Here is a 15,081-nt window from a genome sequence, read left to right on the forward strand (position 1 = left end):
CGGGAGTGGGAGGTTCGGATTATTGAGGATGTTAACCTTAGGTCATTAGCAAAATTGAGGGCACGTGTAGTTTGGTAGACTGAGACGAGGGAGGAGATGTAAGACGGTGCTGAAGCATGGAGAGCTTTCTGGGTGAGTGATGAGTTTATATTGAACTCTGTAGCAGATGTGTAACCAGTGCAAAGACTGGCACAGGGTTGAGGCATCGGTATAGCGGTTGGCAAGGATTATGATCCCGGCTGCTGCATTTAGGACAGATTGGAGAGGGGAGAGTTTAGTAAGAGGGAGACCAATTAGTGGAGAGTTTCAGCATTCCAGACGAGAATGAATCAGAGCGACAGTAAGAGTTTTGCAGAGTCAAAGGTAAGAAAAGGTCGAATTCTAGAAATGTTTTTGAGGTGTAGATGAAATGAGCGGGCGATTGATCGGATGTGGGGGGAGAATGAAAGATCTGAATCAAGTGTGACCCCAACACAGCGAGCTTGTTGCTGGAGAGTAATGGTGGAGCCACACACGGAGATAGCAATATTGGACAAGGATAGGTTAGTGGAGGGAGGAAACAAGAAGTTCAGTTTTTGACAGGTTCAGTTTCAGATAGAGGGAGGACATAATGTTAGAGACAGCGGAAAGACAATCACTGGTGTTTTGTAATAACTCAGGGGTAAGGTCAGGAGACGATGTGTATAATTGGGTGTCATCAGCATAGAGATGGTACTGAAAACCGAATCTGCTGATTGCTTGTCCAATAGGAGCAGTATACAAGGAGAAGAGGAGGTGGCCTAGGACTGATCCTTGAGGAACACCGACAATAAGGGGAAAAGGGGAGGAAGAGGAGCCAGCAAAAGATACAGTGAAGGAGCTGTCAGAGAGGTAGGAGAAGAACAAGTAGAGAACGGTGTCCTTGAGCTCGATAGAGCGGAGAATCATGAGGAGGAGCTGGTGATCCACAGTGTCAAATGCTGCAGAGAGATCCAGAAGAATCAGCAGGGAGCAGTGACCATTAGATTTAGCTGTTAGTAGATCATTAGAGACTTTAGTGAGGGCAGTTTCAGTGGAGTGTAGAGCAGAAACTGGATTGTAGAGGGTCAAGAAGGGAGTTATCTGAGAGATGGCGGATTAGACGAGAGTAGACCAAGCGTTCCAGGAGTTTAGAGATGAAGGGAAGATTAGACACAGGTTTGTAGCTGGGAACACAGTTTTGGTTGAGGAATGTTTTTTTAAGTAATGGATGTATGCTAGAGTGTATATATGAGGGAAAGATCCCAGATGAGAGAGAGGTTAAATATTTTAGTTAGGTGAGTGGTGTCAGCTGGGGAGAGGAACTGGAGGAGATGTGAAGGAATAGGGTCACTGGTATAGGTAGTAGGGCGAGAAGATGCAAGGAGCTGGGTCACTTCTTCCGTGACAGGTTCAAAGACAGAGAGTGAGATAGATGCAATGGGGGAGGGAAGACCGTGCATGGTATTAGGGGATTGGGAGAAGATTTCCTGTCTGATATGGTCAATTTTTCTTTGAAATAATTGGACAGATCGTCAGTGCTGAGGTCAGTAGTCAGGGTTTTCACTATTGGATGGAGGAGGGAATAAAAAGTGTCAAAGAGGCATTTAGGATTGTTGGAAAGTGAGGTGATGAAGGTGTTGAAAGAGGTTTGTTTGGAGAAGTGAAGGGCGGAGTTGTATGTTTTAAGCATAAACTTATAATGGATGAAATCTTCGGCCAGATTGGATTTTGTCCACAGACAATCAGTGCACCTTGAACAACGCTGGAGAATATACACGTTTGCAGCGCGAGCCAGGGTTGTCTGCAATGTATCATTAAAATGTTTCAGTGCAGAGTCAGGAAATGAGAGGGAAGAGATCAGGCCAATGATGACTGCAATTTCTTAATAAGTTTCTGGGTGTTAATGGCGCGTATATTCCTATAAGTGTGGAAAGTGAGGGTGTTCTGACCGGGGTGACAGTTACTGACAGAGAATGAAAGAAGGTTGTGGTCAGAGAGTGGGAGTTAGTAAAATCATGCACTGATTAGGTCCAGCATGTTTCCATCTTTGTGACTAGGAGAGTTAGTAAGCTGTGAAAGGCCAAAGGAGGAGGATAGAGATAAACGGGGGGAAGTAGATGGGGAGAGTGGATTACAGATGGTCATTATCCAGTTCCCTGCAGTGACTCCAGTCTGGTCTGTAATGTGGCCACTAGAATGGAGTCTGTGAGGAGCTGCTGAAATCTCCTCCATTCTGCTCCTGTCACCGCTGAGCCGTCTACACTGGAGCTGCTGAAATCTCCTCCATTCTGCTCCTGTCACCGCTGAGCCTCCTACACTGGAGCTGCTGAAATCTCCTCCATTCTGCTCCTGTCACCGCTGAGCCTCCTACACTGGAGCTACCGGAATCTCCTCCATTCTGCTCCTGTCACCGCTGAGCCGTCTACACTGGAGCTGCCGGAATCTCCTCCATTCTGCTCCTGTCACCGCTGAGCCGTCTACACTGGAGCTGCCGGAATCTCCTCCATTCTGCTCCTGTCACCGCTGAGCCGCCTACACTGGAGCTGCTGGAATCTCCTCCATTCTGCTCCTGTCACCGCTGAGCCGTCTACACTGGAGCTGCCGGAATCTCCTCCACTCTGCTCCTGTCACTGCTAAGTTGTCTACACTGGAGCTGCCGGAATCTCCTCCATTCTGCTCCTGTCACCGCTGAGCCGTCTACACTGGAGCTGCCGGAATCTCCTCCATTCTGCTCCAGTCACCGCTGAGCCGTCTACACTGGAGCTGCCGGAATCTCCTCCATTCTGCTCCAGTCACCGCTGAGCCGTCTACACTGGAGCTGCCGGAATCTCCTCCATTCTGCTCCAGTCACCGCTGAGCCGTCTACACTGGAGCTGCCGGAATCTCCTCCATTCTGCTCCAGTCACCGCTGAGCCGTCTACACTGGAGCTGCCGGAATCTCCTCCATTCTGCTCCAGTCACCGCTGAGCCGTCTACACTGGAGCTGCCGGAATCTCCTCCATTCTGCTCCAGTCACCGCTGAGCCGTCTACACTGGAGCTGCCGGAATCTCCTCCATTCTGCTCCAGTCACCGCTGAGCCGTCTACACTGGAGCTGCCGGAATCTCCTCCATTCTGCTCCAGTCACCGCTGAGCCGTCTACACTGGAGCTGCTGGAATCTCCTCCATTCTGCTCCTGTCACCGCTGAGCCGTCTACACTGGAGCTGCCGGAATCTCCTCCATTCTGCTCCTGTCACCGCTGAGCCGTCTACACTGGAGCTGCCGGAATCTCCTCCATTCTGCTCCTGTCACCGCTGAGCCGTCTACACTGGAGCTGCCGGAATCTCCTCCATTCTGCTCCTGTCACCGCTGATCCGTCTACACTGGAGCTGCCGGAATCTCCTCCATTCTGCTCCTGTCACCGCTGAGCCGTCTACACTGGAGCTGCCGGAATCTCCTCCATTCTGCTCCTGTCACCGCTGAGCCGTCTACACTGGAGCTGCCGGAATCTCCTCCATTCTGCTCCTGTCACCGCTGAGCCGTCTACACTGGAGCTGCCGGAATCTCCTCCATTCTGCTCCTGTCACCGCTGAGCCGTCTACACTGGAGCTGCCGGAATCTCCTCCATTCTGCTCCTGTCACCGCTGAGCCGTCTACACTGGAGCTGCCGGAATCTCCTCCATTCTTCTCCTGTCACCGCTGAGCCATCTACACTGGAGCTGCCGGAATCTCCTCCATTCTTCTCCTGTCACCGCTGAGCCGTCTACACTGGAGCTGCCGGAATCTCCTCCATTCTGCTCCTGTCACCGCTGAGCCGTCTACACTGGAACTGCTGGAATCTCCTCCATTCTGCTCCTGTCACCGCTGAGCCGTCTACACTGGAGCTGCTGGAATCTCCTCCATTCTGCTCCTGTCACCGCTGAGCCGTCTACACTGGAGCTGCTGGAATCTCCTCCATTCTGCTCCTGTCACCGCTGAGCCGTCTACACTGGAGCTGCTGGAATCTCCTCCATTCTGCTCCTGTCACTGCTGAGCCGTCTACACTGGAACTGCTGGAATCTCCTCCATTCTGCTCCTGTCACCGCTGAGCCGTCTACACTGGAACTGCTGGAATCTCCTCCATTCTGCTCCTGTCACCGCTGATCCGTCTACACTGGAGCTGCCGGAATCTCCTCCATTCTGCTCATGTCACCGCTGAGCCGTCTACACTGGAGCTGCCGGAATCTCCTCCATTCTGCTCCTGTCACCGCTGAGCCGTCTACACTGGAGCTGCTGGAATCTCCTCCATTCTGCTCCTGTCACCGCTGAGCCGTCTACACTGGAGCTGCCGGAATCTCCTCCATTCTGCTCCTGTCACCGCTGAGCCGTCTACACTGGAGCTGCCGGAATCTCCTCCATTCTGCTCCTGTCACCGCTGAGCCGTCTACACTGGAGCTGCCGGAATCTCCTCCATTCTGCTCCTGTCACCGCTGAGTCGTCTACACTGGAGCTGCCGGAGTCTCCTCCATTCTGCTCCTGTCATCGCTGAGCTGTCTACACTGGAGCTGCCGGAATCTCCTCCATTCTGCTCCTGTCACCGCTGAGCCGTCTACACTGGAGGAGAATCTCTCAAGAGCCAGAACAAGGAGGAAGTGTCTGCAGCACTGAGGGGGAGGGAGCTGTGCTGACGTCATCACTGTCACATGACTGGATCCTCATCACAGCTCCTTCACCACTTAGAAGAACTCCATAGTTTATAGAATCATTACAGTCTGTGAGGAAACACTGCGGGAGCCAATCACCAACCGAAGTCACACTGCTCAGCCCCGCCCCCTGATCACATGGTGGTGACGTCACCACAGGTCCTCCCGCTCTCAGTGCAGCAGCTCCGTCCTGGGTGTGCGCAGCTCTTGCTCTCTGGTATCAGCCAGCAGCAGGTTTCCGCTTCCCGCCATTCCGGTGAGATTACAGGGAGGGTTTGTGGTGAATCTGTGAGAGGAGAGTGTGGGGTGAGATCAGAGCTGTTCCTGTGGAGGCTCCTGCTCCATGTGACTGCGGCTCCTCAGTGTTGTATGGGGGATGTGCAGCGGCTCCTCCTCACCTCACCGCCCCCGCTGGAGGTGGAGTTACCACGGTGACCGCCCCCGCTGGAGGTGGAGTTACCACGGTGACCGTCCCCCGCTGGAGGTGGAGTTACCACGGTGACCGTCCCCCGCTGGAGGTGGAGTTACCACGGTGACCGCCCCCGCTGGAGGTGGAGTTACCACGGTGACCGCCCCCGCTGGAGGTGGAGTTACCACGGTGACCGTCCCCCGCTGGAGGTGGAGTTACCACGGTGACCGTCCCCCGCTGGAGGTGGAGTTACCACGGTGACCGCCCCTGCTGAAGGTGGAGTTACCACGGTGACCGCCCCTGCTGGAGGTGGAGTTACCACGGTGACCGCTCCCCGCTGGAGGTGTAGTTACCATGGTGACCGTCCTCCGCTGGAGGTGGAGTTACCACAGTGACCGTCCCCCGCTGGAGGTGTAGTTACCACGGTGCACTGGTGGTGTAGTTACCACGGTGACCGTCCTCCACTGGTGGTGTAGTTACCACGGTGAGCATCCTTCACTGGAGGTGTAGTTACTACAGTGACCGTCCCCCGCTGGAGGTGGAGTTACCACGGTGACCGTCCTCCGCTGGCGGTGTAGTTACCACGGTGACCGTCCTCTGCTGGCGGTGTAGTCACCATGGTGACCGTCCCCCGCTTGAGGTGTATTTACCACGGTGACCGTCCCCCGCTGGCGGTGTAGTTACCATGGTGACCGTCCCCCGCTGGAGGTGTAGTTACCATGGTGACCGTCCCCCGCTGGCGGTGTAGTTACCACGGTGACCGACCTCCACTGGCGATGTAGTTACCACGGTGACCGACCTCCGCTGGTGGTGTAGTTACCATAGTGACCGTCCCCCTCTGGAGGTGTAGTTACCACGGTGACCTCTCCCTGCTGACGGTGTAGTTACCACGATGACTGACCCCTGCTGGTTACCACGGTGACTGTCCCCCGCTAGAGGTGTAGTTACCACGGTGACTGTCCCCCGCCGGCGGTGTAGTTACCACGTTGATCGTCCCCCGCTGGCGGTGTAGTTACCACGTTGACCGACCCCCACTAGCAGTGTAGCTACCATGGTGACCGTCCTCCTACGAGGCTGATGATGAGCGGTCAGGTCGGTGGAGGAGGCCGTGGTGGAGTTTGTGGCTTTTCCTCCAGATTCTTCCTGATAAATGTCGGATATTTGGGGCAGAATTCAGTGATTGTCGTTATATCGTCCCCTGTGATCTCCATCTTCTCCTTTATCATGAAGACGCCGGCAGGACGAGATCCCTCCAGCTGATCCAGTGTTCATCCCTCCTTCTCCCGAATGACCCCCGAGGATGGACGAGGACGAGACCACCAGAAGATTATTACACTTCACCCTGGAGATCATCTCCCTGCTGAGCAGAGAGGTAACTCCTCTACATTTCTATCAGCTTTATTGTGTTATGTAACAAGTCCGACATCGGGAAGAGGAAATCCAGAGGAGGAAGAGAAGGATTCTTTACTGTAAGAGCAGTGATTGTGTGCAGCTCTCTGCCAGGAGGAGTTGTCATGGGGATTCCCTATAAGAGCTGTAGAGGGGCCTGGATGTCTGTCCTGAGTGTAATAATATTCCAGGTTATGGCCCCAGATTACTGGAGACGGTTATTGATCCCGGGATTTCTACTGATTGTCAGATCTGGAGTCGGGAAGGAATTCTTCTCCCTAAGTGTCTCTCTCCATACACAGGATTACACAGTAGTGAGGAAGACACCGGGGGAGGGTGTGACTCCCATCATCCATCTCCAGGAGTCAGGAGGGCGGAGCCCGGACCCCATCACAGAGCCTCCCCCGCACCCCCCGATACATGAGAGGAAGAAGAAGAAGAAGATCCTAGAGCTCAGCAACAAGATGATTGAGCTGCTGAGCGGAGAGGTGACTGCTGGGACATTATACAGGACAGCACTGGAGGATTCTGGGTGATGAGCGGAGAGGTGACTGCTGGGACATTATACAGGACAGCACTGGAGGATTCTGGGTGATGAGCGTAGAGGTGACTGCTGGGACATTATACTGGACAGCACTGGAGGATTCTGGGTGATGACCGGAGAGGTGACTGCTGGGACATTATACAGGACGGCACTGGAGGATTCTGGGTGATGACCGGAGAGGTGACTGCTGGGACATTATACAGGACGGCACTGGAGGATTCTGGGTGATGAGCGTAGAGGTGACTGCTGGGACATTATACAGGACAGCACTGGAGGATTCTAGTTGATGACCGGAGAGGTGACTGCTGTGACATTATACAGGACGGCACTTTAGGATTCTGGGTGATGACCGGAGAGGTAACTGCTGGGACATTATACAGGACGGCACTGGAGGATTCTGGGTGATCACCGGAGAGGTGACTGCTGGGACATTATACAGGACAGCACTGGAGGATTCTGAGTGATGAGCGGAGAGGTGACTGCTGGGACATTATACAGGACGGCACTGGAGGATTCTGGGTGATGACGGTGTCGTTGTTGTTAGGTTCCTATAAGGTGTCAGGACGTCGCTGTCTATCTCTCCATGGAGGAGTGGGAGTATCTAGAAGGACACCAGGATCGGTACAAGGAGGTGATGATGGAGGAGCTCCGGCCTCTGACATCACCAGGTAAGAGGAGACTCTTGTTGGCTCCGGTGGATGTGATGACGTCTCTCGGCCTCGTCCTATAGTAGATGATTTTTCTCCAGACTTGCTCTGGTTTTCTCTACATTTTCTCACAGCTTTCATTCCCTGATTCTTCTCTTCTGATCTGTGAGTCGCGGTTTCTCCGCTGTCGTCTTCATCAGTCTTGAGTCTTCGTCTTCGGCGTCTTCTTTCAGAATCTTTCACCTTCCTTAGAGCATCGGTCACATTTTGTCTGCAGATGTCCCAGCGCTTCTGTCCGTTCTCTCCTGTGAGATATTTCGGTACCTGAGTCTGTCGTTTATTGTTACTCAGCAGAGTCAGGGTTAATTTACTGATGATTTTCCACCTAATCCGCTGTCGCTCGTCCGTCCCTCAGAATCTGTGCTGGCTCAGGCTGCGTGCCCACTATGCGTTTTTCAAGCGTTTTTGCCGCGGAATTTCCGCCGCGAAAATGCTTGGTAATACGTGCCCCATGGTCCCCAATGATAATCCACATGTGCTGTGCACATGCTGCGGAATTTTCCGCTGCGGATTATCATTGCGGAAAAATACGCAGCATGTCCATTAATTTTGCGGACACGCAGCGTAATTGACGCCATTGACTTGCATTGAGCTGCATAATATCCGCATGACTACATGTGCACAAGCGGATATTATGCGATTCTATGTGCCGATGGTACCCGGGTCTGGAGAAGAGGAGACTCTCATCCAGACCCGGGTACAATAGAACCTGTCACATGGCTCAATAACATCATGGAAGGTCCTTTCACACCACCGTGAGCTGTACAACAGACCGGACGTAGCAGAGAAAATACCAGGGGCCATCGGAAGGTAAGTATAATCTTTACTTTTTACCATTTTTATTCTTTTTTTAACTATTACTTGGTTACACTATATATGCCGGTTGCATGGATTTATATAGTGTGACCAAGTTGTCAAGCACTTTTCCAAGTGATGCTAAAATCGCTTGGAAAAGCGCTTGATAACCCGCATGCGGAAATGCTGCAAAAACGCTCGACAAACGCTTCTACCTGGCAGGAAAAACGCATGTAAAAACCGTATGCTTTTTTCCTGCCAGGGAGAAGCGGAAAAAATATGCAGCATTTCTGCATCATGGGCACATAGCCTTAATGATGATTTTCATCAGTCGTGGTCGGGCGTCCGGCTCCTCCCTCTTGGCTGACACTTGTGTGACCTTCCTTGGTCTCCTCCGTTCATTCTTTTTCTTTGTGACAAATCACTTTCTCCGTACAGAGCACAAAGTCTTGGATAAATATCGGCACCGGACCGTCCCTCAGACCTCGAAACACGAGTCCTGACATGAAGATGGAGCGTGGTGGAGCCGATCACCCCCCAGAGCCTGACATGGAGGCTCCAGCAGTTCTCGGCCCCCGCGTCTATTCACCACTCGCTCTGCAGGCGGAGAAGCACAGAACTTTCCGTACTGGAGGAGAAGGTCGGATCACCGCGCACTCCTCTCTATAGGGGTAATGTTTCTCCTTGAGGATAGGCCATGCAGTGCTCCATGGGAAATACAATATGCAAATTTCTTTTTCCTAGATGCAGATAACTGGGTGTGTATCGCCACCTATAGGACACAGCAATTCTAGGGGTCAATATCAATGTTTCAACCCCACCCTGATGGGGCCAATTTCCATTTTTGCATTTTTTCTTCTCCTTCTTCTATAAGACAGAACTTTTGTAGTTTTTCATCCACAGATGTTTGACGTCTTCTGTGTTTTTTTGCAGGATGAATTTTGCATTTTACCTTATAATGTGCTGAAAAACAGGAAAAAAATTCCAGCTGAGCTGATACAGTTAATAAAAAAAAAACAACAAATAGAAAACCCCCCACAATTACACGTCTTTTTTTGGGTTTTGTTTCTCGGCATTTATTGGGCGGTAAGAATAACCTCGCTGCTATTTTCCAGTTTAGTTTTGGCGACACCAATCTTATGTGTTTGTTTTTTTTTTTAGAATATATTTCCCAGAATTAAATATTCAGAACTGTTCCTGACACCCATCACTTTATCTTCCTTTATCGGAGCTGTGTGAGGGCTTCTCTTCTTGAATGGCCGCTGACCCTTTATTGTACCATATTGGGGGAACCTGTGACTTTTTGATCATTGTTTTTTCATTGCAGTTTGGGGGAGGTGTTTTTGGTGTTTTTGATGTTTTTTTTCTTGTGGGATAAATCCTGACGTGACAATGCCAAATATGTTTGTTTATAAAAAATTTTTTTTTGCTCTCATTTTTGGAGACAAAGCAAAAATAATGCGGACTTCAACCTGAGATCCTATTCATACCGGGCTTCATAGGAAAACCTTGGCGGCAGGGACAGGGGTCTTCTGCAGGCCCCCGTTGTTGGGACACTGCGATTTAGTGACTGATTGACAGAAGAATGGGACACCCAACCACATAAAGGGAACCTGTTATGTAAAATAACACTATTAACCTGCAGATATGGGGTTAACCTGCAGGTTAATAGTGTTTGGAACCCTCCTGGCGCCTGCACAGAGAGCCCCGCTGCCAGGAGGAAATGAACCTTATTCCACTTCGCAGTGTTCGGCTTTCAGTCATAGTTTCGGCCGGCGCAGCTACAGTCACTGCTCATTGTATATAGAGCTATGGCGGTTACCGCGCCCTCGGCACTGACTGACAGCCGGCTGTAATGCTGAGCCCTAATGCTGAGCTGGCTGTCAGTCAGTGCCGGGGGAGCTGAGCGGGGCTCTCAGCGCGGGCGCCGGGGAGGTTCAAAATGTTATTAACTTGCAGATTAACCCCATATCTGCAGGTTAATAGTGTTATTTTACACAACAGATTCCCTTTAAATGGCACTGTCAGGCTGTCAGCAGCAGTGAAGTGGTTAAATGGCAGCATTTGGAGCTCGCTCCACATGAACACCAGATATCCTCTGACTAACGAGGGTCTTCTCTGTCCCTCTCCTCAGGGTCTTCATCCTCCCGAGTGCAGAGCAGAGAGCATTAGGCTTTGGCCTCGCTGATTATCATACTTGAGGCCCACAATGTGCTGGGTCCTTGGTACCGGGGGTGAGGACCACAACAATGTAATTTATTCCCTGATACATAAACATAGAATTACCGGTTCTGAGAGATGAGTCTCATATATGGACAGATACACGGCAGGTCATGTATTCAGTCTCTGTGTCTCCACAGATGGATCCAGGAGGAGAAAACCACCAGAGAGATGTCCCCGTCCTCTGTATCCCCAGGACTGTCCAGAGGAGAATCACAACATCCCGGAGGATCATCAGGTAGATGACACTGAAGTCCCCACAACATCTGACCATGAAGTGATCGGACCTGAGCTCATCTTACATGGTTCTTTTTAGGGTGAAGATCTGATTGATATTAAGGTTGAGGTTATGCATGGAGCAGAAGAGGCGACCGCAATATGGGCCGATCAGCAGGGTGAGGAGGGCAGACTGTCATGTCTGTTCTGTGGTCTTCTACTACTACTCCCATCATCACGTGACACAATCTACAGTGTCATGTAAAAGTATGGGCACCCCTGGTCAAAATGACTTACACTGTGTACAGAATTATTAGGCAAGTTGTATTTTAGAGGATAATTTTTATTATTGATGAACAACTATGTTCTCAATCAACCCAAAGACTCATAAATATCCAAGCTTAATATTTTTGGAAGTTGGAGTGGGGTTTTTTAGATTTGGCTATCTTAGGAGGATATCTGTTTGTGCAAGTAACTATTACTGTGCAGAATTATTAGGCAACTTAATAAAAAACAAATATAATCCCATCTCACTTGTTTATTTTCACCAGGTAAACCAATATCAGTGCGCAAAATTTAGAAATAAACATTTCTGACATGCAAAAACAAAAAATGAGTGATCAATATAGCCACCTTTCTTTATGATGACACTCAGAAGCCTCCATACATAGAATCTGTCAGTTGCTTGATCCTTTTTCGATCAACATTGTGTGCAGCAGCCACCACAGCCTCCCAGACACTGCTCCCAGAGGTGTACTGTTTTCCCTCCCTGTAGATCTCACATTTTATGATGGACCACAGGTTCTCTATGGGGTTCAGATCAGGTGAACAAGGGGGCCATGTCATTATTTTTTCTTCTTTTAGACCTTTACTGGCCAGCCACGCTGTGGAGTAGTTGGATGCATGTGATGGAGCATTGTCCTGCATGAAAATCATGTTTTTCTTGAACGATACCGACTTCTTCCTGTACCACTGTTTGAAGAAGTTGTCTTCCAGAAACTGGCAGTAGGTCTGGGGAGTTGAGCTTCACTCCATCCTCAACCCGAAAAGGTCCCACAAGTTCATCTTTGATGATACCAGCCCATACCAGTACCCCACCTCCACCTTGCTGGCGTCTGAGTCGGAGTGGAGCTCTCTGCCCTTTACTGATCCAGCCTCTGGCCCATCAAGAGTCACTCTCATTTCATCAGTCCATAAAACCTTTGAAAAATCAGTCTTAAGATATTTCTTGGCCCATTCTTGACGTTTTATCTTATGTTTCTTGTTCAAAGGTGGTCGTTTTTCAGCCTTCCTTACCTTGGACATGTCCCTGAGTATCGCACACCTTGTGCTTTTTGATACTCCAGTAACGTTGCAGCTCTGAAATATGGCAAAACTGGTGGCAAATGGCATCTTGGCAGCTTCACGCTTGATTTTCCTCAATTCGTGGGCAGTTATTTTGCACCTTTTTTGGCCAACACGCTTCTTGCAACCCTGTTGGCTATTTGCCATGAAACGCTTGATTGTTCGGTGAATACACTTCAAAAGTTTGGAAATTTCAAGACTGCTGCATCCCTCTGCAAGACATCTCACAATTTTGGACTTTTCAGAGCCCGTCAAATCTCACTTCTGACCCATTTTGCCAAAGGAAAGGAAGTTGCCTAATAATTAAGCACACCTTATATAGGGTGTTGATGTCATTAGTCAACACCCCTCCTCATTACAGAGATGCACATCACCAGATTTACTTAATTGGTAGTTGGCTCTCAAGCCTATGCAGCTTGGAGTAGGACGACATGTATAAAAAGTATCATGTGATCAAAATACTCATTTGCCTAATAATGCTGCACACAGTGTATTGTGAACAGTTAAGCAAGATTAAATGATCTCTAAAAGGCCTAAAGATGAAACATTTCCTTTGTGTTTTAGGCAATATATATATATATAATATTATATATGTCAATTTTTACATTTTAAAAATTACAACAACGAAAATGGGCTGATGCAAAAGTTTGGGCACCCTTGGAGATTTGTGTGCTCAGATAACTTATAGCTTGTTCACAATCATCATTAAGAAAGACCAGGTGATGCAAATTTCCCAGCTTTATAAAAACCAGCCTCCTCTAACCTTGTACCAAAAACAGCAGCCATGGGTTCTTCTAAGCAGCTGCCGAGCACTCTGAAAATGGAGGAGGCCACAAAGCAGGAGAAAGCTATAAGAAGATAGCAAAGCGTTTTCAAGTTGCCCTTTCCTCAGTTTGAAATGTAATTAAGCAATGGCAGTTACCAGGAACAGTGGAGGTCAAGATAAGGTCTGGAAGACCAAGCAAAATTTCAGTGAAACTGCTCGTAGGATTGCTAGAGAGGCAAATCAGAACCCCCGCCTGGCTGCAAAAGACCTTCAGAAAGATTTAGCAGACTCTGGAGTTGTGGTACATTGTTCTACGATTCAGAGACACCTGTACAAATATGGCCTTCATGGAAGAGTCATCAGAAGAAAACCTCTCCTGCGACCTCACCATGAAATTCAGCGTCAGAAGTCTGCAAAAGTACATCTAAACAAGCCTGATGCATTCATTTTGGAAACAAGTCCTGTGGACCAATGCGGTTGAAATAGAACTCTGGCCCCAATGATTAGAGGTATGTGTGGAGAAAAAAGGGCACAGAATTTCAGGAAAAGAATATCTCTCCAACCATTAAGCATGGTGGTGGATCAATCATGCTTTTGGGTTGTGTTGCAGCCAACGGCAAGGGAAACCTTTCACGGGTAGAGGGAAGAATGGATTCAATGAAATTTCAACAAATTCTTGATGCAAAAATAACACCATCTACAACCCCTTGCAAAAATTATGGAATCACCGGGCTCAGAGGATGTTCATTCAGTTGTTTAATGTTGTTGAAAGAAAGTAGATCATAGACATGGCACAAAACTAAAGTAATTTCAAATGGCAACTTTAGGGCTTTAAGAAACACTAAAAGAAATCAAGATTAAAAATGTGGTACTCAGTAAGGGTAATGTTTTTCAGACCAAGCAGAGGGAAAAAATTATGGAATCACTCAATTCTGAGGAAAAAATGATGGAATCACCCTGTAAATTTTCATTTCCAAAATTAACACTTGCATCAAATTAGTTAGTCTGCATCTAAAAAGGAGTGATCACACCTTGGAGAGCTGTTGCACCAAGTGGACTGACATGAATCATGGCTCCAACACTAGAGATGTCAATTGAAACAAAGGAGAGGATTATCAAACACTTAAAAGAAGGTAAATCATCACGCAATGTTGCAAAAGATGTTGGTTGTTCACAGTCAGCTTTGTCTAAAATCTGGACCAAATACAAACAACATGGGAAGGTTGTTAAAGGCAAACATACTGGTAGACCAAGGAAGACATCAAAGCGTCAAGACCGGAAACTTAAAGCAATATGTCTCCAAAACAGGAAATGCACAACAAAACAAATGAGGAACGAATGGGAGGAAACTGGAGTCAATGTCTGTGACCGAACTGTAAGAAACCGCCTAAAGGAAATGGGATTTACATACAGAAAAACTAAACATAAGTCATCATTAACACCTAAATAGAAAAAACAAGGTTACAATGAACTAAGGAAAAGCAACTGTGGACTGTGGATTACTGGATGAAAGTCATATTCAGTGATGAATCGTGAATCTGCATTGGGCAAGGTGATGATGCTGGAACTTTTGTTTGGTGCCGTTCCAATGAGATTTATAAAGATGACTGCATGAAGAGAACATGCAAATTTCCACAGTCATTGATGATATGGGGCTGCATGTCAGGTAAAGGCACTGGGGAGATGGCTGTCATTACATCTTCCATAAATGCCCAAGTTTACATTGATATTTTGGACAGTTTTCTTATCCTATTAATTGAAAGGATGTTTGGGGATGATGGCATCATTTTTCAAGATGATAATGGATCCTGCCATAGAGCAAAAACTGTGAAAACATTCCTGGAAAGAAGACACATAAGGTCAATGTCATGGCCTGCAAATAGCCCGGATCTCAATCCAATTGAAAATCTTTGGTGGAAGTTGAAGAAAATGGTCCATGACAAGGCTCCAACCTGCAAAGCTGATCTGGCAACAGCAATCAGAGAAAGTTGGAGTCAGATTGATGAAGAGTACTGTTTGTCACTCATTAA

General features: G+C 48.6%; 1 protein-coding gene across 1 annotated transcript; it reads left to right on the top strand.

Moving 5' to 3' along the window:
- Window positions 1-4,786: 4,786 nt before the first annotated feature.
- LOC141272315 (gastrula zinc finger protein XlCGF66.1-like) lies at window positions 4,787-10,068 on the top strand. The gene is made up of 5 exons (XM_073682896.1): window positions 4,787-4,917; window positions 6,301-6,442; window positions 6,762-6,947; window positions 7,548-7,671; window positions 8,944-10,068. The coding sequence occupies exons 2-5, from the start codon at window positions 6,371-6,373 to the stop codon at window positions 9,006-9,008; spliced, it is 447 nt and encodes a 148-aa protein (XP_073538997.1). The 5' UTR covers window positions 4,787-4,917; window positions 6,301-6,370; the 3' UTR covers window positions 9,009-10,068.
- Window positions 10,069-15,081: the final 5,013 nt, after the last annotated feature.

Source organism: Phyllobates terribilis, unplaced genomic scaffold (assembly GCF_046119375.1).
Source record: "Phyllobates terribilis strain yellow unplaced genomic scaffold, ASM4611937v1 Scaffold_1__5_contigs__length_1240528914, whole genome shotgun sequence".
In the NCBI taxonomy this organism is placed as follows: domain Eukaryota; kingdom Metazoa; phylum Chordata; class Amphibia; order Anura; family Dendrobatidae; genus Phyllobates; species Phyllobates terribilis.